Here is a 25,563-nt window from a genome sequence, read left to right on the forward strand (position 1 = left end):
AATGAACCATCTATATTGCTCAGATTTTCTGGTTGTTAGATTAAAAGATTTAATGACATATATCTTGTATGGATTCACTGAATCAGCTTAACTTGGTAGAGGTTCATTAGTTTTGGTTCTATATTTTGATATTATATCCAACACTATGTGGTAAACTTGAGGTCAATGAAATCTCATCTATCAGTTCATGGCCTCAATAATAATAATAATAATAATAATAATAATAATAATAATAATAATAATAATAATAATAATAATAATAATAATAATAATAATAATAATAATAATAATAATTTATTTAATGACAATAAACACATTTTAGATCTTAAAAAGAAAATCAATTACAATAATCTCATCATTACCAAATCTATAGTTAAAAAAGATCCGACCATTAAAATCCAATGTCTGCTCCAACAAACCTTAAAAAACACTTCATTTCTCGTCACAGAACAAAAAAACCTAAATAAACATGAACCCAGGTCTACCCACTGCCAAAGCCCTTCCCAGAATTCATAAAACTAACATTCCAATCTGCCCAATAATCAATTACAGACCCAGTCCCTTATATAATACTTCTAAATTCATCTAAAAATTTTTACTAAAAAATTAATGATTTTTATCCAACAAATCTATCAAAAACACTTCTGAATTAATCAGCAAATTAAAGAACTTCGACATCCAACCAAATTTTTCTCTCCATTCTTTTGACATCGTAAACATGAGTCCCAGTATTCCAATTTCCTAATTATTTCCCGTAATAAATAACAACTTAAATTCAGTACCGGTAATCTGAGTAAACAAGAAATATAAGACTTCATGTCAATCTTAAAATTGGTCATCAACAATAATTATTTCTCCTTTGACAACACCATTTACCAACAAGTTGGTTTAGCTATGGGCTCACCAGCTTCAAGCATTCTAGCCAAAATATATCTTGATTTCTTAGAAAACACAATAATAATAATAATAATAATAATAATAATAATAATAATAATAATAATAATTTCTCTAATATCCTCTTTTGGGCCAGATATGTTGATGACACATTAGTAATCTTAAATGAAGAATTAACCAACCCTGCCTCTACATTTCTTCTTCTTAACAATATTGACTCTAACATTAAATTAAACCTCAAATCAGAACACAACAAAACTCTTACTTTTCTTGACTTAACTATAACTAGACATCCTTCTTCTTTAACTTGCAAAATTTTCAGGAAACCAATCCAAACAGCAACCACAATACGGCAGAATTCTTCACACCCTCAAGCACTTAAACATTCTACTTATAACAGCCTAATTTTTTTGTGCCTTCAACACTTAGTCTGAAGTAGTTTAAAATTATTGTAGTGTATTATAGCATTTTATTAGAAAGCAGTGTGTTTATTCTATTACTGCAAAATATTTGTGTAGTATAGTACTGTTTCTGTGGTATCTGTAGTAACTCTCTTACTAAAATTCTGTTGTTGTAATTACGGTAGACTTAACTGCACATAAGAATTGTGTAATTCTAGTGTATTATTCTCTGTTTCAAGTAGTTAACAGCAATTTTCATCCTGTTAGCACGTAGTAGGAATAAAAAATCGTACAATTAAGTAGTATTGTAGTGTAGTAGTACCCTATATTAATTAATTTACTGTCGTGTGATCTTTGTGAACTAATCTAGACAATATTTCTTTCCTTTCATTTTTATTTTGCACGGAATAAGTTATCTTAATTTTCCTTTTTCTTTTCATTATTTAGTAAAAAATGGCTAAGCAGTGCGAGTGTAGGAACTGTGGGTGTGGCCAGGCATTAAGGAGTATGAGGGAGGAGTTGGAGAGCTTGAGGAAGATAATTAGGATTCTCTCAGAGGACAGGAAGGAAAATAGGCCTCCAAACAATGTACAGGATACAGTAGGTGTAAGACAGGGATGGGAAGGAAAGGGGGGAATTGTAGAATGTTTTAAGGGGAAGGAGATTGCAGACTAAGGGCTCCATTCAGGATCAAAATTCAGGACAGGTGTCGGTGAGAAATCGGTACGAGTCACTGCACGTAGAACAACCGAGGGGAGATGAGGAAGAGGGAATTGTTGCCAAGAAGTGTGGAAGTAGGAGAAAGGGAAGAGGTAGGAAAGGGAAATGTGGAGTAGTGGATAGGAAAAGACAGGTGGAACAGGGTCATGGGATGGAGAAAAGGGAGGAGGAAGTAGCTTCTGAAGCTGTCAGGAAAGATAGGACTGACCAGGAGGGGAGGGGATCAAATGAGGTGGGTAGGGTTGAGGCTCTGGTCTTGGGGGATTCTATCATTAGACATGTCGGGAAAGTGTGTGGAGGAAAGGGTACCAGGGTAGAGTGTTATCCAGGAATTAGGTTAAGGCAGATGTTGAGGAAAGTAGAAGAGGAGGAAAAGGAGAAGGTGGTAGTGTTTCACGTTGGTACTAACAACGTAAGACAAGCAGGTATAAGTACCAACATAGTTGGCGATGTGTGGGATCTGGTAAATGCAGCACGGTTGAAGTTTAAGGAAGCGGAGATTATCAGTGGAATACTGTGTAGGAGGGATACTGACTGGAAGGTGATTGGGGATTTAATTGTGACTATGGAGTGGGTATGTGGGGAAACTGGGAGTGAGATTTCTAGATCCTAATGGGTGGGTAGGAGATAGGGATCTGCACTCAGATGGCCTTCACTTAAACTGCAGTGGTACATATAAGTTAGGAAATTTGCTTAGAAGGGTTATAGGGAGGTACATTCGGGGAGACAGGGTGGCCTAGGGAGCAGTGTTAAGGGAACAGGGAACTGGAAATCAAGTATGGATGACATAAAAATTTAGTGCTCAACTGTAGAAGTATTGTAAAGAAAGGAATAGAATTAAGTAATTTAATAGATATAAACTGTACCTACCAGATATTGTCCTGTACCTACCAGATATTGTAATAGGAGTTGAATCATGGCTGAGAAATGATATAATGGATGCAGAAATTTTCTCACGGAACTGGAGGGTGTATCGTAGAGATAGGATAGAAATTGTAGGAGGGGGAGTATTCATTCTCGTGAAAGAAGAAATTGTAAGCTACGAAAAAGTTAAAGATGACAAACACAAAATTCTAGGGTTAAGGCTCATCTCTAAAGATAATAGGCAACTTGATGTCTTTGGAGTGTACAGACCAGAAAGGGTAGCGCAGTTGCTGATTCAGAATTATTTGATAAGATAATCAGCTATGTGAGAAACGAGAAGGAAAGGAACGTGATTGTAGCGGGTGATCTCAATTTACCAAATAAATGTCAATTGGAAAGGTAATGTGAATGACAGGAAGCATGACCAACAAATGGCAAATAAGTTAATATGGGAAGGGCACCTGATTCAGAAAGTGATGGAACCAACTAGAGGGAAGAATATTCTGGATGTGGTGCTGGTAAAACCAGATGAGGTCTATAGAGAAACCAAAGTAATAGATGGTATTAGTGATCACAAAGCTGTTTTTGTGGTAATTAGAAAAAAATGTGAAAGAAAGGAAGAGATAAAAATTAGGACTGTTAGGCAGTACCATATGGCTGATAATATGGGCATGAGGGAGTTTTTAATAAGCAACTATGATCGGTGGAAAACAGTAAATAAAAATGTAAACAGACCCTGGGGTGCCTTTTAAGAAATTGCTGAGGAATGTGAAAACAAGTTCCTACCTTTAAAGGTGGTAAGGAATGGTATTCACTTTATTATAAGAGAGAAATAAAGAGACTAAGAAGGAGGAGCAGACTGGAAAGAAATAGAGTTAGAAATGACTGTGGAAGTAAGGAGAAATTGAAGGAACCCACTAGGAAATTGAATCTAGCAAAGAAGTCTGCTAAGGATAACATGATGGCAAGCATAATTCGTGGCCATACAAATTTTAGTGAAAAATGGAAGAGTATGTATAGGTACTTTAAGGCAGAAACAGGTTACAAGGAGGACATTCCAGGAATCATTAATGAACAAGGGGAGTGTGTATGCGAGGATCTTCAAAAGGCAGAAGTATTCAGTCAGCAGTATGTAAAGATTGTTGGTTACAAGGATAATGTCCAGATAGAGGAGGTGACTAATACTAAAGAAGTATTAAAATTTACCTATGACAGCAATGACATTTACAGTAAGATACAAAAGTTAAAAACTAGAAAAGCAGCTGGAATTGATAAGGTTTCGGGGGATATACTAAGGACAATGGGTTGGGATATAGTACCATATATGAAGTACTTGTTTGATTATTGTTTGCATGAAGGAACTTTACCAAATGAATGGAGAGTTGCTATAGTAGCCCCTGTATATAAAGTAAAGGGTGATATAAAGCTGAAAATTACAGGCCAATCAGTTTGACATGCATTGAATGTAAGCTTTGGGAAAGCATTCTTTCTGATTATATAAGATATGTTTGCGAAATTAATAACTGGTTTGATAGAAGGCAGTTTGGGTTTAGGAAAGGTTACTCCACTGAAGCCCAACTTGTAGGATTCCAGCAAGATATAGCAGATATCCTGGATTCAGGAGGTCAATTGGACTGTACTGCAATTGACCTGTCTAAGGCATTTGATAGAGTAGATCATGGGAGGCTACTGGCAATAATGAGTGCAATTGGACTTGACAAAAGAGAGACTGAATGGGTGGCTCTGTTTTTAGAAAATAGAACTCAGAGAATTAGAGTAGGTGAAGCTTTATCTGTCCCTGTAATAATTAAGAGGGAATACCTCAAGGCAGTATTATTGGACCCTTATGTTTTCTTATATATATCATTGATATGTGTAAAGAAGTGGAATCAGAGATAAGGCTTTTCACAGATGATGTTATTCTGTACAGAATAATAAATAAATTACAAGATTGTGAGCAACTGCAAAATGAACTCGATAATGTGAGATGGACAGTAGGCAATGGTATGATGATAAACGGGGATAAAAGTCAGGTTGTGAGTTTCAAAAATAGGAAAAGTCCTCTCAGTTTTAATTACTGCATTGATGGGGTGAAAGTTCCCTTTGGAGATCATTGTAAATAATAAGGAAAGATCTTCATTGGGGTAGTCACATAAATATGATTGTAAATAAAGTGTACAGATCTCTGCACATGGTTATGAGGCTATTTAGGGGTTGTAGTAAGGATGTAAAGGGGAGAGCATATTTGTCTCTGGTGAGACCCCAACTAGAGTATGGTTCCAGTGTATGGGACCCTCACCAGGCTTACTTGATTTAGGAACTGGAAAAAATTCAAAGAAAAGCAGCTCAATTTGTTCTAGGCGATTTCTGACAAAAGGGTCTCATTACAAAAATGTTGCAAATTTTTGGCTGGGAAGACTTGGGAGAAAGGAAACAAGCTGCTCGACTAAGTAGTATGTGAAAATTCTAAGTTCCCATGGAGGGAATTAGATATTTTTCACCCATAGAGCACATGTCAAAAACAGATGAGATATAAGGCTTTTCAGGTGTTTGCTCTATCAACCAGCATTTCATCTTACAGTAGGTCTGACACTAGACTCATCAGAGTGGGGTGTGTCAGACCCTACCCACAGATGCTGGGGTGTATGCAGGTGAACTTATCAGAAGCCCATTATAAGAGCCACAGTCTGATAACTGCATACAGGAGATAAATCTCCACAATGGAATTATTGCCCGCTTCGCAATTCCAAATGGAAATTCTAAGTTCCCATGGAGGGAATTAGATATTTTTCACCAATAGAACATGTCAAAAACAGATTAGATGTAAGGCTCTTCAGGCGTTTGCTCTATCAACCAGCGTTGAATATTGAATAGTGAATATTGAATTTTCATTGACATGCCCCACAACGGGCGACTTAAACGCACTCTACAGTGTGCTAGCAGCAGTGCCAGACTGTAGCTCAGATCCTTTCAAATAGAACAAAGATGGCCTAGGCCACCATAGCTCAATTGGTAGAGCAACCAACGCGAGATCGGGAGGTTGTGGGTTCGGATCCCACTGGTGTCTGGCTGGCCATTTTTGTTCTGTAGTTAACATCTCTTCAACACGCACTACATGTACGTAACACGACCTAATACGTTGAAAGTCTGTTTCGATTACAATGCAGTCATGAAAATTCAATATTCATTACAATGTATACACTACCTAACCTAGAATTCTATATACAACGTAGAAGTCTGTAGCAAAGCATGGGTACATCAGCTAGTCTTCATTAGAGTGAATGGAATGGTCTGTCTTCTTTTACCAGTTGTCTTGACATTCAGATATTTCACCTAGTTTTGTAGAGGCAAAATGAACCAACCAAGCTTGTAATTTTACATAACTGTGGATATTTTGATCATAGCCATGGGACATCCATTTTCTCATGGAAACCAAACCACAGTGATATGACCTATCATTTCGAAAGTCCCATGAGTACTGGCCTTGATTTGAACTGAAACCATCTTTGTGAGAAACCAGTGATTGTGCCACTCTGCTGGAGAGGTAAAATGTATCATATCCTTACTTTAATAAATCATCAGGGCCGGTATTTTATTTTGTGTTTCCTAGTTAGAAAGATTGCCAATATTACTCCTTTGTCCAACTAGTTATTATTAAGTGCACATGTGTTCTGCCTTCAATTAAATGATTTCTTATGAAGGGTAATATCACGCTGTCCTTTTACGCATGCACACTGATGTTGAAGAAAAATAAAAAGTAGATGTAATAACCACAATATAATTCTTGTCTTTCTGATATTGCATAACTTTTTCAATCAAACTTCAATAGATTTAAGAAAGGAATTGACTGTATAAGACAAACTTTACCAGAGTGATGCATAATGAACCTTGTATGAGTATTTACTGTGCCTTTTTTTTTTTTTTTTTTTTTTTTTTTTAAATTTCTCCTATACCACTGACAGTAATAACAACTTAATATACTGTAAATTACATTACAAAATATACTTCTCATAATGGAAGAATTAAAGGAGGAGTGGGATTAGTGGGAAAATCATCTTAAATACTTCTAGCTTTCTGAAATTCCTAATAACTCTATCTTATCTTTCTCTAGGTCACTAGATGCATTAGGAAGTCGTGATGACCACTCAACAATACCAATGTACGATACTGAACGACGTCGCAGTAGTGTATCGCCTCGACGAACAAGCGGTGCAAGTTCAGTTTCTGGTAAGTTGTGAACTTTTATCTTGACTGAGAAAGAATAAAAGATTGTGTTATAAGAGAGTAAGTCATATCTCCAGGCATTCATAATTATCCATTTAAACTGAAAATTTGATACTTACAGAACTTTAATCTATAAATCTATTTCATAGCAAATGAGGAGAATTTATTTTCACAGAAGTGCATGACTCAAATTGAAGATATTGAAAATTTGTCTGATATACTGTATTGTGATAAGGAAATTGAGGAAAGCAATGGAGGCAGAATCTAGAAAATGGGATCGTAAGTACAAAATAAGAAAAGGCCTAGTGAACAGAATTATTTGAAGAAATCTGGCAAATATTATTTGAATACTTATCAATGGAAACCCAGTAGCAGTCATTTCCCTCAATCTGTTTCACGATACTGATGGTAAGGATATGAAAAAAAATCGTCGCCATAAGACCTATCTGTGTCGGCGCGACGTAAAGCCCCTAGCAAAAAAAAAGATATGAAAAATCTTTCCAGTTGGTCCGCACAATTTGTAATTTAAAAACAAATTAAGACAGAACTGAAATTAGATATATTTTCAAACACAGAATAATACCTTTTATTATTACTAGATTATTCTGACATTCACAAATTACCACAAATTATTTTCTATGATGTGAATGATTCTATGAAAAAATGAGAAGAGTTAAGAACCCTCAGAAAGTTAGGATATTAACTAAGGAAAAGGAAATACCTTAGAAAGGTATTCCTTGGCCTTGAAGACCTAATATCTAATTACAGTAGGACAGTCTTTATCTGACCCTGTAATAATTAAGAGGGGAATTCCTCAAGGCAGTATTATTAGACCTTTGTTTTCTTATACATATCAACTAGCTGATGTATCCATGCTTCGCTACAGAATTCTACATTGTATACAGAATTCTAGGTTAGGTATTGTTCATGTTGTGAGTAAGATTGTAATCAATTGCATAGCTCTTAACGTTACCCTAGAAACGTGATGGAGAAGTCGCCAAACGTCTTTTCTTATGTGAAGACTTTAATTATGTAGTATTTATCGATAGAACCACTAATAACATAAATATTTGAGAATTGCATTTGAAGCCCTCTTGCTTACCATCATTCACAATCAAGTAGGGAAGTTTTCATTATAATGGCAGACACTCACTCTCCACCTGCCATTTTACATCCACAGAAAGTCTGTCTTAGTGGTTTTCCTTACTGAAATCAACGTAGATCAGTACGACGACACCGGTAGGAATGTCGGTCTTAAAAGCAATGCTATCATATTAAATACTCGATCAAATGAAACACCAAACATTTGCTCACTTTTAACGAACAGTACTACGCTGCCGATCTAACAGTCTAAAGTTCGAGAGCTGGAATGACCAGGCCTCAGACAACCGTGAACCGTGAACACTCTTTAATTTCAGTGATGTGGGGGGGGGGGGGCGAATGTGTAGAGTCCCAGGGCAAAAAACTATGCCCTCTTACTCTCTTACTCACCTGTTTAATAGGAGTACCCGGTGAGTCGGAAAATCTTAATTCACTACACTGGCGGGGGGAAAATACTATCTGACTTGGAGGCAAATTTTTCCTCCAAGCCAGAGTAGAAACCCCTTCTTCGCTGTTAATTTGGAATAAAATGAATGTAGAATTTAATAAAAGTGATGAGGAAGAAGCTTTTCTTAAGAAACGGCCCTTTTCAGGGTTGAATTTAGAGTTATTTGGTGAATTAAGGTGCTATAATTTGGAATAGACCAGGTCATAAGTGAGCCCCGGCCATTATTCCATTAAGGTGTGCACAATGATCATTCCAATCAGCGCATCAGTGTAGGGATCGAATAGTTGGAATACTATGATGAAGCAGTGTATTACGTACCAGCAGTATCAGAAAATGTATGAACCAGAGGAATGGCACGCCAAAGAAGAAAGTTATCTAACTCGTCAGCTATTTCCCGTCAATATACAGGCAGGCTGTTATACTTGGTATGCAGCAGTAATCCCATCTATCAGAGATGACTGGCAGCATAGGACACAAAGAATATCACAACAAACAATGGTCAAGGTAATGTAATTGTTGATCAATTTTATGAGCTTTCGATGTAGGCCTTCACATTTAGTTTTCTGCCAACTCAGAAATACCACTCTTATCACAGTTGGTACTATGAAAATGTATAAGACGTAAAGGATCAGAAATTTAATTCTCTATAACTTTACTTATTAGTACCCATTATCGATAGAACCATTAATAACATAAATATCTGAGAATTGCATTTTAGGCCTTCCCTTAAACTATCATTTCACTCAGCATGAATAAAATTATTTATAGCCTAGATCATAGTGGCTCATTCCCCAACGTTACATACCGATTTTCATTAAATTCTCCTCAGCCATTTTCTTATGATGTGTGTACATACATATAGACAGACAGACAGACAGACAGAGAGAAATTATGGAAAAGTAAAAAGTGGATTTACTTGTTACTATGGATGTGACCGATACAGAAATACCATTATTTTTGAATTCTGAGCAATGTACAGACAAAACTCTTATTTTATATATATAGATGATATGAGTAAAGAAGTGGAATCAGAGATAAGGCTTTTTGCAGATGATGTTGTTCTGTACAGAGTAACAAATAAGTTACAAGAATGTGAGCAACTGCAAAATGATCTTTATAATGTTGTGAGATGATGATAAATGGTGTTAAAAGTCAGGTTGTGAGTTTCACAAATAGGAAAAGTCCTCTCAGTTTTTAATTACTGCATTGATGGTGTGAAAGTTCCTTTTGGGGATCATTGTAAGTACTTAGGTGTTACCGGTAATATAAGGAAAGACCTTCATTGGAGTAATCACATAAATATGATTGTAAATGAAGGGTACAGATCTATGCATGTGGTTATGAAGGTATTTAATAATAATAATAATAATAATAATAATAATAATAATAATAATAATAATAATAATAATAATAATAATAATAATAATAATAATAATAATATATTTTATTTCTTCTGGTAAAGTTAGGGACGTTCTCCAATCAATCAATCAATCAATCAATCAATCAATCAATCAATAAATCAATCAATCAATCAATCAATACTGATCTGCATTTAGGGCAGTCACCCAGATGGCAGATTCCCTATCTGTTGTTTTCCTAGCCTTTTCCTAAATGATTTCAAAGAAATTGGAAATTTATTGAACGTCTCCCTTGGTAAGTTATTCCAATTCCTAACTCCCCTTCCTATAAACTAATATTTTCCCTAATTTGTCCTTTTGAATTCCAACTTCATCTTCATATTGTGATCTTTCCTACTTTTATAAACGCCACTCAAACTTATTCATCTACTAATGTCATTCCTCGCCATCTCTCTGCTGACAGCTCGGAACATACCACTTATTGCAGGTTATAAACTTCATTTTCCTTGTCCATATTGAAGATCTACTTGTGATACAATTCCTTTAGTTTTGCCAATTGCCACCTTTTCAATACAATAAAAATATGTTACAAACTTACATATTTATTATGATGTTTACATGGTACATGTTTCGCTCCTTTTCGTGAGCATCATCAGCCAAACTTCATTAATCTAAGATTGTGTAAGATCATAAAACAATTCTTTGGTTCAAAATTACTCTTATAAAACTAATTGACAATCTTATAATATTTTAAAAGTCACACGGCCCCAGTGTGCTAAGTTAGGCTCATCAGTTGGTGAATAGCACACCTACCAAGACGCATGGCTAGTGCATACCATGGAGACTGCTGCTGAGAAAGTTTTCATTCCCCACTCGGAAGCAGTGGGTGGGCCACCTAGAAGGTTACGCCTTCTCTCTGGCCAGGAGAGGTGACGGGGTTGGGGAGAAGTGTTAGAATAAGGAGATGGGAAAAGGAAGATATTCTTTAGTGGAGGAGGAATGATGGGAGCTCTTGGCAATGGAGATGGAAATTACGGGGGATATCTGGAAGGAGTGGAGGTTTATACGAAGGTGCTATTGTTGGGAGGAAGAGTGAGCAGGTGGAGGGTTGTGCTGATGTTGCATAAGGAGGAGATGAGGAGTCCGATGACATCAAGAGTCGGAGTCATGTGGAAGTAAAAACTGATGGTGAACGGACGGGTTGACGATGTTGGTATGGAGGAGGGGCTGGCTGGGGCCAATGATGTGTGTTGTTGACGAGATGGCTAGGGAGAGGTTGGGGAGAGGATCGAGAGGGTTCCACTTGATGTAGCTAGCAGTATATATATGCTCCCGTGCTGATGAGGCGCTGGACGTCATCTTTTGTAGGTAGATGGAGGCGGACCAGGTATGTTGGACCGTAGACGTTCTGAATCCTGAATGCTCTCCGGGCAGGGGTGCCTTCTGCATGGAGTTCACCGAGTATTTCACGGTTGGAGATGGCGGGATTGATGCCGCGATTGACACAACTGTACATGGCCTGAGATTTTGGTGATGGTGCGGCGGTTGCTGAGGTAGTGGCAGGCGTAGCAGAGGATTCTTCTTCAGGTCGCTGAGGTGTAAGGTAACGGGGAGGGGAGATATATACAGAAGACTGGGTCTGTCAGGGGTTTCTGAGATAGGGACGATGACATAATTGGGCAGGGATGAAACATGGAGAGAGTAGTGAAAGGAGCAAAGGGAAGGGTATGTGATGGTAAGGGCGGAATGGTATACAGACAGGATCAGTATCTGACTTTCCAATCATGGACGCAGCTGTATACTTTATTGAGTCCGGCGGGGAGCTGTATTAAAGATGTAGAGCCACCCGTCTGGCAACAAAAATGATGAGGAGAGTCTTCGGGTATTTATCGCAGTCTGTATTTGGAGAGATCCGTGGAGGCTTTTGTGCTTTGCACCAAAGCCATGATGAACAGAGCTTGGACAATGGCAGACTATGAGCTCAGGCATATGGTGACTCGTTTCGGGGTCAATGGTCTCCATAATAAAATATGCATGATCAAGTCATTCCATACGCCAGGAGATAAGTGTAAATGTGAACTTTGCAACAGAATGTGTACAAGATATCATCTACTCAGTTGTGCAAAAAGAGTGAAATCTCTCAGAGTACAGCAAGGAGAACTAACTATTTAAATATGCACAAATGTGCACATTCTGTTTCATTCATTTAATAAGTTATTTCAATTCTTACCCCAATTGGGGAAAGCGGGCCATCAGCTAAACTGGTAGCTCTTAGGCCTTAGAATTTGATGTAAGACTCGTGGGTGGGCATGTATCGTACACATCGGGAGAGGGAAGGAGAATCTTATAGAACATCTGGCGCAGGGGCAAACAGCAACCACTAGGGGCACCGCAAGAGAGAGACCCGCATCCCACCCTGGAGAGGCAACCCCCGCTAGACCCCGTTTATTAACAGAAAGCAACATACAGAAATAGATACAGTAGTTACAAATGGTAAAATAAGATTCTTCTGTAGGATGCAATGTCCATAGGTGGCTATGCGCACACTAATAAAGTTCATCTTCACGTAATGAAAAACAGTAGCGCTAACATGTACACAGAATGTACTTGTCACTCGGGAATGAGTCCGAGCGAGAATGCAGATAAACACACAAGAAATATAACAATGAAACAGGAAGAATACAACGTAGAAATGAAATAACACAAGCAGTAGTGTGCGAGAAGCGCTACTTATATATGGCACATGAAGAATAGTCACTTGAAAAGTCATGCGTGCCGAGAAAGGAAAGTATGAAATACGAACAAGGAACAACGAACAATATGTACACTTAAAGCAGAGCTGATATACACAGGCATAAAAAAATATAGTTTGTAATGTCAGCAGAATGACGAAATAAGTATATGAAGTACAACATATAATAAACGTTAATAGGAAACAGAGGACGAGAAAAACACAACACTTCACTGCACTGCACTCGTTAGAGAAAGCGCTTGTGGGGATATTGTCAGAGAGTGGCCAGGAGCAATGAACTCAAATTGAGCTTAAAAAGGATAACCTGTTATGATGTAAGTCACAATGTTGGAGAGTGAGTGGAAGTTAAAGCGGATCGGGAGGAAAAAGATGAACAGTGTGTGGGGTTCGAGTGTTATGTAATAGGGAGGTAGCCAGAGGAGACAAGGTAAGGGCTTCTTTAATGATAGGATTATGATGTTGGTGACTGGTGGTGAGATATTTAAGACGTAAGGAGTGGAGATGAGTAAGAATATGTGGAAAATCATAATAAGGCAGAAAGTGAGCAGAGGGAGTATCGAAGGGAAGACGATAGGCAATTCGTATAGCACGTCGGTCGAGTCAGAAAAGTTGAGCATAGTCTGTGGGATGGGCCTTGATCCAGGTCAGGGAGGCATAAGTGAATAAGGGGTGGATGAAAGATTTGTAGAGTGTAAGGATATGATGAGGTTTCAATCCCCAGGAGGACCCAGTTGAGAAGCGAAGAGCTCTGAAGCGATATAAGGCTTTACAATGAATCGAGGCTAAATAATGTGTCCATTTAAAATTATTTTGGAATTGTATCCCTAGATATGTTAGTATTTTAGTCTTGGCAAGAGGAGTGTTATGCATAGTTATTTGGAGTCTATTACTAAGAGGACAAACATGGGATTTTTTATGGAAGGTCAGAAATTCAGTTTTAAAGAACTGAGCCAGATTTCAAGGGTGTTAAAATAAGCTTGAAGTTTGCAAGAAAGAAAGGTGAAGGTAGGCGCAAAAACAAGAATAACAAGATCATCAGTGTATTGGTATAGTTGAAGAGAGGGTTCAGGATGGGGAATATCATAGGTATAGAGGACATATAAGAGGGAGGAAGGGGAGAACCTTGAGCTACACTAGAAGTAATAGGAAAGGTATTGGAATAAGTACCATGGATAGATATTTTAGCAGTTCTATGTTTAATATAGTTAAATAAAAGTTGTAAGATAGTGGTGGGCAGAGGCAGATGGGAGAGTTTGGCACGAAGGCCTTATCGACATCAAGACAGATTAAAGCAGCAGAACGATGGAGTGGAGATAAGTTTTCAGAGAATAAGTGATGTGGAAAAGGTGATCATGAGTAGAGAAATGGGCGTGGAAGCCGGCTTGAGAATCAGGCAGGAGATGAAGGGATTGCAAATAGTGAGATAGTCTCTGACATAAAATACCTTTGAAAATCTTGGAAAGTATGAAAAGGAGGGAGATAGGTCTATAAGATCAAAGATCAGAAAGAGGTTTATGTGGTTTTGGGAAGAGAAGGATGACGGCTTGACCCCAGTGGTCAGGAAACAAACTGGTATAGAGCATGGTATTATAGGTGGTACAGAGAAGATGAATGAGAATAATAGGAACTTCTCGAATATGTCTGTAGGTAATTCGATCGGAGCCTAGAGCAGTATTTCATTTATGATGGACATAATTGAGGATTTCTTGTGGCGTTATGGGAGCATTTAAGGTATGGGAGTAATCGATATCTCGGAAATGGGAAAAGGAAGGTTGAAGATGGAGAAGTGTGGGATCATTGTATTGAAGTATAGTAGGTTCATCAGGATGGTGATATTGAGGTAAATGGGATGGTGAAAACAAAGTAAACCGAGCTCGATAGCTGCAATCGCTTAAGTGCGGCCAGTATCCAGTAATCGGGAGATCGTGGGTTTGAGTCCCACTGTCGGCAGCCTTGAAGATGGTTTTCCGTGGTTTCCCATTTTCACACCAGGCAAATGCCGGGGCTGTACCATAATTAAGGCCACGACCACTTCCTTCCGACTCCTAGGCCTTTCCTATCCCATCATCGCCATAAGATCTATCTGTGTCGGTGCGACGTAAAGCAAATAGCAAAAAAAAAAAAAAAAAAAAGTAGAAAAATAATCCACAAAAAACATCTGCTTTTTCTTTGGGTGTGGCAGGAGGGGTAGGAGCAGTAAGAATGGGGTAACCAGGGGAAGAGGTGCCAGTTTTAGTCAGTCGATGGCAAGTTGTCTAAAATTTATGTGAGTCGTGCATGTTAGAAAGAGTATTGCAAGTATTAGTCCAGAGTTTCTTCTTAGGGCTATTTTCCCCAAATGAGTTTAAACTAGGTTTATTTTCATCTGGTTTAAGTTAAAACTAACATTCATTTTCCCCACATTGGTTTAAACTTTGTATCAAGTTTAAACTTAGTTCAAAGTTAAACCTTCTATATTGCAGGTTTAAACTGCTGTTTATATTCAACCTTCTTGACATTTTATTAACGTATCTGTGATTTACCTAGTAGAAGGGTTAGTTTTGACTACCAGTACTGCAGTACTTAAATAGAAAACATACTAAAATTAGAATGTAGTATTAGCATGGAAGAATTTCTTGGGTCTTTAGTTAAATAGGAAATAATTTTAATGTGCAAGTGAGGTTAAGAAGGCGCATTCCAACAAAAGTTTACAATCTTGGAAAATCTGATGTAACAGAGTTTTTTGATGGATTTATAATTTATAAGCGAACAGCAAGGATGTCTAGTATCAAAAAAGGATTCATTTAAAATGCCAACTGCACGCAATAATGCTATTTTGCTAGAAGCAATGATTCTGGTTGCTTTAAGATATTGTGCAGCAGGCATTTTTCCCATTAACACCGGGGACCAAAGGCCTTAAATTGCAGTCTCCTTTTAATATTATATAAAATACTGTTAGTGGTATGAATACTGTAATGTGAAGCATAAAAATATTCCTATATAAATGTTGTAATGCATCCATATGTTCGTCTGTGTTCTGATGGCTGCAATCATTAAAGCATCAGATTTGCATCGTCTGAAAGCATGAATAGGCGGTTTGAATCCAGTTGGCCAAGAATATTTTTACCATCAGAATATTGGCCGGCAAGGTAGGAGAGGTAGTGGTATACAATTTCTAATCACTAGATTATATATTTATGGGATCAGAAAAATAATAGAGTGTTTCATGCTTGGTAGTAAACTAGTAATAAAGTATACCTAGGTAGTTAAGAATGTTTCATCGAAACTATTGCCAGCACACCAGCAATAGAAATATTAATGCTATAGGGGGATGAGTATTATGCATACCTACATACAGCAAACTAGGTTATGTTACGAATTGTAGAATCAAGTAATACATTTCCAAATTATACATCCTCAGTTGTCTGTCTGCTGGATCCGAGGTTTGTGAAATTGATCCCGGCCGAGGGCAATGAATTTTAATAGGAGGTACAGTAGATCCCGAGCATGCTTGGAATTTGTTTCCTTGAAATTCACATAAATGTTGATTTTCTGAGGAAAGGAATATTGCTAAAAGACCAGGATTTTAATATCTCAAAATTCCCGTGTGTTCTGTAAGACAATATAGACATCAAAAATCACATATTAGGCCCACGGTACTTGTTTATGGTTAAGCATGTTAGAGAAAAATAATAAATAAAAGTGTGCCCCAAGAAATCGAAAGACAGCAATGGGTAAAATTATACGACACAACCAAACCAAACCCCATGACGCTACAGCCCTTGAAGGGCCTTGGCCTACCAAGCGACCGCTGCTCAGCCTGACGGCCTGCAGATTACGAGGTGTCATGTGGTCAGCACGACTAATCCTCTCGGCCGTTATTCTTGGCGTTCTAGACCGGGGACGCTATCTCACCATCAGATAGCTCCTCAATTCTAATCACGTAGGCTGAGTGGACCTTGTACCAGCCCTCAGCTCCAGGTAAAAATCCCTGACCTGGCCGGGAATCGAACCTGGGGCCTCCGGGTAAGAGGCAGGCATGCTACCCCTACACCACGGGGCCGGCATTATACGACACAACACTTTGCACAAATGTAAACAATTTATTTATCAGTAAAGCTAATATCCCGCCAAATTTCTTCTTTATTCACTATGTGCCAAAGAGAATAAGTACGATAGTATTAATTCGCCACAAACAGCTGATGTTATTACAAAAATGTCGGTCATTGAATTACTTGGCTCTGATTGGCCAATTCCAATCGACCATGCCTTCGACTATTCTTTCAGTGCAGCCAGCGCTAGCGCAGACTTGACATCATTAGTTTAAACGGGCGAGCTGTTGTTTAAACTAAACGAGTGTCAGAAATTGGTGGAGAAAATGGACGCAGGTTTAAACTAGGTACTAAACTTAAACGGGTTTAATTTATACCAGGTTTAACTCGATTTGGAGAAAATGGTTCTTAATAGCTTTAATAAATGAACAAGCATGTCGGGGTGTTCGTCAGTGTGCAAGGAGATTTGTTGGGTCATGAGTTCGAACATAAGATTGGTAATAGTCATGGGCTAGTTTAAAGAGTGATAGAGCTTTAGGAGTTATTGGAGACTTAGTAAGATGATAGGAGTGAAGAGGAATATGAAGTTATCTGTGGTTTGGAGAGCATGTTCTACCTGAGCTATGAATGCTAAGAGGGCAGGAAAGGAAGTGGGGGGAGGGAAGTCGTGAAGAAGGTTAGTGATAGTGGTACGATAATTTGTCCATTTCGTTTGTGAAAATCAATGAGTAGGTGGGGGATGAAAGTGTTCGGTATGGGTCGTGTAGGAAACGGATGGAATAGTAAGAAGAGTGGGGGGAGGGGGCTGATTGGAGTCAACCAGTAGTAGTTTATCAATAGTAAGGTGGGTGGAAAGGGAGGGGAAAAGGATTAAGGCATCAGGAGTAGTATTGGAAATTGGACGAGTATGAAAAGGGAAGGGAATCTGCATGGCCCTGATGTCAGAAAGTAATTGGGTAAAATGATGAGATTGGGTAACGTTATATGAGTATATATTAATGTCAGCAATCAAAATATAAGTGGAAAATTTAGAATCAAGATATTAAATGAAATCAATAGGGGGAGGGGTGTGAGGTGGTAAATAGAGAGGAGCTATCTTAAGAGAAGAACCATTAGGAAGAAAAGATTCAATAATAAGATATTCAAAAAAAGGTAGGAGTAAAATTATAAAAATGCATCTTACTGGTAATATGACACTTAAGACCAATAGCCACACCTCCATGAGCTTCGCCAATGTGGTCTGCATGATAAAAGCGGTACTTAGAAAAGCATGGCTGTTCAAAAGGCATTAAGAACGTTTCGTTTAGAACAAAGACATCTGGGTCATACAGATCTAAGGAGAGGTTCAGTAGATCCCAGTGGAGATGTACAGAACAGATATTAGTATAATATATCCGCAAAGGTTTAACTAATCAAAGGACGGCATTAAGGGGAATAAATGCAAAATGCATTTTATTCCCCAAATATACTATGTCGAGATACGTATTAAAGACCAGCCGGGAAGCTAACTGAACCTGATGGAGGATGTGGGGACGGTTAAAGGGAAGGATATTTTGGAGAACCATGGTCAGACGGATGATGTTTTCCGAGCATGGGGCGGGCAGTGAAGAGAAGGGGGCGGGGGTGGGGAGGTCTTGGGAGATCACAGGGATGACGGCTTCAGGATGATAGGGTTCCAGTGCAGGATGAGATTTACATTTATATGATAAAGAAGGATGAGGCTGGGAACAGTTGACACCCTTGGGAGTAGACTTATTGGGACAGCTATTAGTGAAGTGCTCCTGGCTACAAATGGCGCATACCTGAGGTTGTTGACACGGTGTTCCAGGAGGATGGTTGTATCGCTGACACCACTCACATTGGATCTTCTGTGGGGGTACCAAGTAAGATGGCTCCACACAGTGATGAGTTCCAAAGATAACCCTCCAGCTGCAGTTGGGCAGCTACCTCGTCGTCTGTCCAGCTCCTGTCAACCTAGTAAGCCACCACAGATTGGATGGGCGCAGGGTGAGATGGGGGAGCAGGTCTCCATGCGGGCGTCTACTGGGTAATGTTGACCGCGCTGGCATGCTTGCCAAAGTGCTCCAGGCCAGTGATGGTAGTCAGATAGGTGTAGAAGGCTTGAACTGTCTTGAGGTGGAAATGGCCATCTCTGGTGCGCTGAATCTCCAGTTGGTATTTGGAGTAGTTACGTGTGAATCTGGTAAGAATCTGATACAGAGTCTGAGGATTCACCTTGTCTGGATTGACTTGCATGAGTTTTGTCATGTAGAATGGAGTAGGTGGGAGCAACGTCGGATGAACCAAACTGCGCTGGCGGATGGGAGGTGCCAGAACCGGGTTTTTTGCAGCCTGAGCATAGCTGCGAACGTTGGTAGGCATGAAAGGCACAGGCGTAGACGGTGGTTGTGACGGAAGATGGAAGAGTGCCACCACACTACTGTCATCCAGGTAGTTCAAAGACTGGATACCAGAAACTTGAGTACGAATGGAACTTGGCAAGGTATAGGTGGAGCCAATCGAAGAAGAGCCAGCCACTTCTCCACAGAGCTTTTTTGGTTCACTCTCAGGCTCCAGAGAAATTTGTCGAGCTTGCTTGCTTTGCTCAGTGTCCATGTTGGGTGAGCCAGGTGATGAAGGTGCAGCAGCCATCAAAACGTTGCGAAGGAACCAGTTGCTGATGATGAAGGTAGAGGGTAGACTCGAACCTTCTGAAGCTGTTGATGTATTAACCACTCTAAATTCCTCAAAAGATCTAGAAGTACCTGAAGGTGACCTTGAAGAAAGCCACGGACCAACAATATATGCCATGGAGGCCACTGCGTAGGCTACTTGGAGCCACCAGCAGTGCCAATGCACTAGGAGATAATTTGTCTCATTTTCAAAAATTGATGCTGCCTGGCCATCAGATGATAAAGATATTGATTCCCATAGGGAACCTGAGATATTTATTCCAATGAGTACATTTATAATACCAATATAGTTGGTCCATTATTGTACATTATAAATTTTCTAGCTAACTCATTCCTGGTTGCTAGCGCTTCGCCCTAGTGTGCTAAGTTGGGCTCATCAGTTGGTAAATAGCACACCTACCAAGACGCATGGCTAGTGCATACCATGGAGGCCACTGCGTAGGCTACTTGGAGCCACTGGCAGTGCCAATGCACTGTGAGAGACACTGAATGAGTTAGCTGGAAAATTTATAATGTCCAATAATGGACCAACTATATTGGTATTATAAATTTACTCATTCGGAACAAATATTACAGGTTCCCAATGGGAATCAACATCTTTATCATTTGATGGCCAGGCAGGCATCAGTTTTTGAAAATGAGACAGTCTCTCATAATGTATTGGCATTGCTGGTGGCTCCAAGTAGCCTACCCAGTAGCCTCCATGGGGGACATCAACTCCAAACTCTGAACGTGGACTGAATAGCCCTAAAAACACCCACAAACATTTTTCTTTGGCCGGGTGGTGCCACACCTCTAATTATGTGCCCAGCCGACCCAAAAAAGCAAAATTGGCCAGACACCAAGAGGAAGTCGGCCCACCCCCCATAATGTACTATACTTGCAATGCCCACGATATTGACCCAGCAATTCCAGCAGATGACATCCTTACGGAACTTCGCCCCACAGGCGTCTACGCCGCCGCTAGACTTTATCAAATCGACAAATCCACAAGAGAAGTACTATTATATTATCTGGTGCAAGAGGACTTTTACAACGCTCTAGACAATGGGGTATATATCCAAGGACAACTACATCGAGTACAAGATACCCCAGGGAAATTACTCGACCGGCTAATGAAGGAATACGCCGCCGCCACAGCCACCCCCACTACTGGCACATCACACCAACAGCAGTCGCCCTCTCCTTACACCTCCTAGACCACCACCACCACCGTCACCACCACTACTTCCACCTCCTCTCATTTTACCTCTAACACCCCTACCACTATCACAGATACAACCCACCCCTCTCCCATAATGGCATACCACCCCCCACCCTCCGACGCTGAGGGCCAGCAGGAAGAAGTAACAACGCCGCCAAATGAAGCAATAGTAATTCAAGCAGACAATACACAACCACCAACACCAGATAATGTACGACTGCTAACTTCACCGCCCATCCAGAACAACCTATACAGCTGTGTTGCCTGTGGTGTGGAACCTAACCTACCACCAATAGCAATCCTCCAAGAACTCCAAAAAGCAGGAATCCCGGTGAAGAAAGCCATTAGGATCCACAATGATGATGGCCCTACATATTTAGTATGCCTGCAACTACCAACGCCCGAAGACGTCCAGCGCCTCATCACCCAAGGGATATACCTCAACGGCCAACATCTCAGGATAGAACCGTCCCGCTCTCCGCCCCCAACTCCTAACAAACATAAATCACCCTGCCACCGCACACGCCCCCGGCCTGCACCCCCTCAGCAACCTCCCAGTCCACACTTCCGCTTTCCATCATTTTCACCCAGCAACTATCCACCACCCCCACCTGCAATCTTCTCACTACCCCCTCCTCCATCTAACCTCTTCAGTCTCCTACTCACCTCCCTGGTAAATTTCTCATCCCTGTATCACATCCTAGCACTTCACATCCTCCCTCCATCTCACGAAACCCGTCACTTCATCACACCACCATACGCAACCTGGTTGTAAAATCGCTCATGTAACTCACATAAACATCCATAAAGCTCTGTATATATGTATGTAAATCTGTCAATAAAGCACTAGAGAACCTACACTTCCTTTATCCCATCTCCTTTACTTATTCAAACCACCTTTTCCTCATCTCCCTCTTTTTTCACTCCTTCTCAACCCCGTCATCTCTCCTGGCCAGAGAGAGGGCGACACCCTCTAGGTGGCCCGCCCCACCCCATCAGGGTGGGGAATGAAAACTTGCAATGATGCCTCCATGGTATGCACTAGCCATGCGTCTTGGTAGGTGTGCTGTTTACCAACTGATGAGCACAACTTAGCACAATGGGGCAAAATGCTGGCAACCAGGAATGAGTTAGCTGGAAAATTAGTGATGTCCAATAATGGACCAACTATATTGGTATTATAAATTTACTCATTCGGAACAAATATTTCAGGTTCCCTATGGGAATCTACTTCTTTGTCATAAGTGGTATGTTCCGAACTGTCAGTGAAAAGATGGCGTGGAATGACACCAGTAAACGATAAGATTGAGTGGTGTCTTTAAAAGTGAGAAAGATGACAATATGAAGATAAAGCTGGAATTCAAGGGGACAAATTGGGGCAAATATTCGTTTATAAGAAGGGGAGTTAGGGAGTGGAATAACTTACCAAGGGAGATGTTCAATAAATTTCTGATTTCTTTGCAATCATAAAAGGCTAGGAAAACAACAGATAGAGAATCTGCCACCTGGGTGACTGCCCTAAATGCAGATCAGTAGTGATTGACTGAATACTGTAAAAGAATAGGATATGACCAGGAAGGTCAGATAGACGTGAGAGCAAGGACCTTGATATTTTTAAGTGAATGTAATGATGGACTCAGCTGGTGCACTGTGATCATTACACAAATACGATGAAAGAAAAATTAATACCATACTGGTCTGTTGAACTAATGATGGACCTCAGTTATGGCAGGTACAATTATTTTTAAACCAACTTTATATTCTGAGTGATTTAAACAGGATAGAGAAAAAGATGGGAATATTCAATATTCTAAGTTTTATTAATCCTCACCAGAAAAACAATTGTTACAAACCATTTATTAAATACACAGTAAAACCTCATTAATACATGTCTGCAGGGGCAATAAAATAGAACATATTAAGTGGGAAAACATACTACTGAATATACAAATAAAAACAATCCAACAGGGATATGGTAACACTAGATACAACTTTTTCTGACGTGAGGACATTTTACATTGTTTATCCGTGGGTGCAGTGAAAACTATATCTAGGCCTATAATTTCTAAAGATGAGAGCAGAGTATTAAAAGGTGTGAAAAACATGATAGAGCAAATATGAAAACATTTTCTGCTGGGTCTTATGGGTCTTATAAAATAATAATAGTGCAATAAAAGGTGTGAAAAACACCAGACAACAAATATGAAAACACGTGCACGGGGGTCAATAAAAATATCAAAGTAGGTGTATTCTTCTTCTTTCCGATGAGGCCTGCTAATGATCACATGCCAATTTCAATTCAATTCTTCATACTTTGTTGTTTCCTTTTCCGTTCCTTCCAATATTCTTTCATCCTTTCACTATGCTTTTTTCTTTCTGTCCTTGGACCACTTTGCACCAGGTTTCCTGTTGAATCTTCCTTGGGATCCTTCCATACCCTCTTTCTAAAAATATCTCTTTCCATAGTTTCTTCTTCTCCTATATTATTTCTTTCTAAATCTTTCTTTAGTTCTTGAATCCAGACAGTTGTTGCTTTTTTGTCCAAAGGTACTTGAAAATCATTTTTGTTAATCTGGAATCATTCATTCTGCAAATATATAAAAAAATGCAATCTCATTATTATTATTCTTAAACAAATATTAGTAGAACCCTTTGTTTTGGAACAGTGGGTTATTAAACATTAGTAGTAGGGCAAAGTGGCCTTGACAGCAGGCCAATCAGATGCCGCAGAGCAGGTCACACGACTGCTGACTAAGCTGCGCGCGAAATTTGAATTTGTAAACAAAGCCACGTGCTTTTTTGATAATTGTCAAGCTGACAGCTGTCATCTTTAAACAAGAGTGCATCGCTTATCTCAGCGCAGCCATCTTTACGGCATTGTCAAGGTGACAGCTGCCATTTTTAAACAACAGACTATCGCAAACTTCAGTGCTGACATCTTGACGGCACTAAATCCTCATGGCTACCACCTTATGCACGTGGTAGCGGGCAATTTGAAATTCCACATGCTTTTTTGACATCTGTCAAGATAACAACCACCATCTTTAACCACGTGCACTTGTTTTGAAGATGGCATACTTGAGTACTGTTATCTTAACGGAAGTAAGCTTTATGGCGTGGAATTTAAATTGAACTTGACAGGACTTAGCTACACAGTGGAGAAGCAAGCTGCCCTTCTCAACTTACTACCATCTTAGTTATAAGGCAACCTGCCTTTGTCGACACATACTTACCATCTTATAGCGAGCTGCCCTTCTCAACATACTATTTTCTTAGAGAATCTAGTTTTTAGGTATACTTAAACCAAGCTACTCTTTTCAACACTCTAAGACTTTGTTTTTGTTGACAACTTACTATCTTAAACGAAGCTGCTGTTGCTGTTACTTACAACATGTGTTGAGAACACTGATTGTTGTGTTGAGATGTACGTTAACTGTATTCATATTTTGTAAATTAGCATTTACCGAGCGAGTTGGCTACGCTGTATGTGTTTCCTCGGTTTCTGATTTTCACACGTGGCAAATGATAGAAGATGTACATTAGCTGTACTCATATTTTGGAAATTAGCATTTACCGAGCGAGTTGGCTACGCAGTATGTTTTTCCGCGGTTTCTGATTTTTGCACTTGGTAAATGATAGAAGATGTACATTAACTGTATCCATATTTTGTAAATTAGAGTTTACCGAACGAGTTGGCTATGCAGTATGTGTTTCCTCGATTTCTGATTTTCGCGCTTGGCAAATGATAGAATTTGTACATTAGCTGTATTCATATTTTGTAATTTAGCGTTTATCAAGCGAGTTACCTGCGCTGTATATGTTTCCGAGGTTTCTGATTTTCGCAGTTGGCAAATGATAGAAGATGTACGTTGGCTGTATTCATATTTTGTAAATTAGTGTTTATCGAGCGAGTTGGCTACACGGTATGTGTTTCCGCAGTTTATGATTTTTACACTTGGCAAATGATAGATGATGTACATTTGCTGTATTCATATTTTTAAAATTAGTGTTTACCGAGCGAATTGGCTACACGGTATGTGTTTCCGCGGTTTCTGAATTTTGCACTCGGTAAATGATAGAAGATGTACGTTAGCTGTATTCAAGTTTTGTAAATTAGCGTTTACCGAGCGAGTTAGATACGCGGTATGTGCTTCCGCGGTTTCTAATTTTCGCACTTGGCAAATGATTTGAAGATGTACATTAACTGTATTCATATTTTGTAAATTAGCGTTTACCGAGCGAGTTAGCTACGCGGTATGTGTTTCCGCGGTTTCTGATTTTTGCACTTGGCAAATGATAGAAGATGTGTGTTAGCTGTATTAATATTTTGAAAATTACCATTTACTGAGCAAGTTAGCTATGCGGTATGTGTTTCCGCGGTTTCTGAATTTCGCACTTGGCAAAATTATAGATGATGTACATTAACTGTATTCATATTTTGTAAATTAGCATTTGCCAAGCGAGTTGGCTACGCGGTATGTGTTTCCTCGGTTTCTGATTTTCGTGCTTGACAAATGATAGAATTTGTATGTTAGCTGTATTCATATTTTGTAATTTAGCGTTTACCGAGCGAGTTACCTACACGATATGTGCTTCCGAGATTTCTGATTTTCGCACTTGGTAAATGATAGATGTAGTGTGCTAGCTGTAATCATATTTTGTAAATTAACATTCACATTCATAATGATCAAGTCTGAACGTGCATAACTATGATGGCGTCATCGCTGCAGATCTTTTGAGGTCTGCATTGAACTGGGAACGTTGTACTTGTTAACATCTTAAAGGACCAATTGCTCATTTCCACCTCACTAGGATTTCTCCATTTAAGCGACTCTGAAGATTTTATTGAATTATTTTAATACGAATCTGCGTC

General features: G+C 39.3%; 1 protein-coding gene across 1 annotated transcript in view; it reads left to right on the forward strand.

Moving 5' to 3' along the window:
- The window catches only part of LOC136859048 (ras-specific guanine nucleotide-releasing factor 2), a 1,472,247-nt gene that overhangs the window by 995,370 nt on the left and 451,314 nt on the right, over window positions 1–25,563 (forward strand). The window contains exon 15 of the mRNA XM_068225766.1: window positions 6,991–7,106. Within this exon, the coding sequence (XP_068081867.1) occupies window positions 6,991–7,106 (116 nt within the window). The remainder of the gene's footprint in view (window positions 1–6,990; window positions 7,107–25,563) is intronic.

The sequence above is a fragment of the Anabrus simplex genome, chromosome 1 (assembly GCF_040414725.1).
Source record: "Anabrus simplex isolate iqAnaSimp1 chromosome 1, ASM4041472v1, whole genome shotgun sequence".
NCBI lineage: Eukaryota > Metazoa > Arthropoda > Insecta > Orthoptera > Tettigoniidae > Anabrus > Anabrus simplex.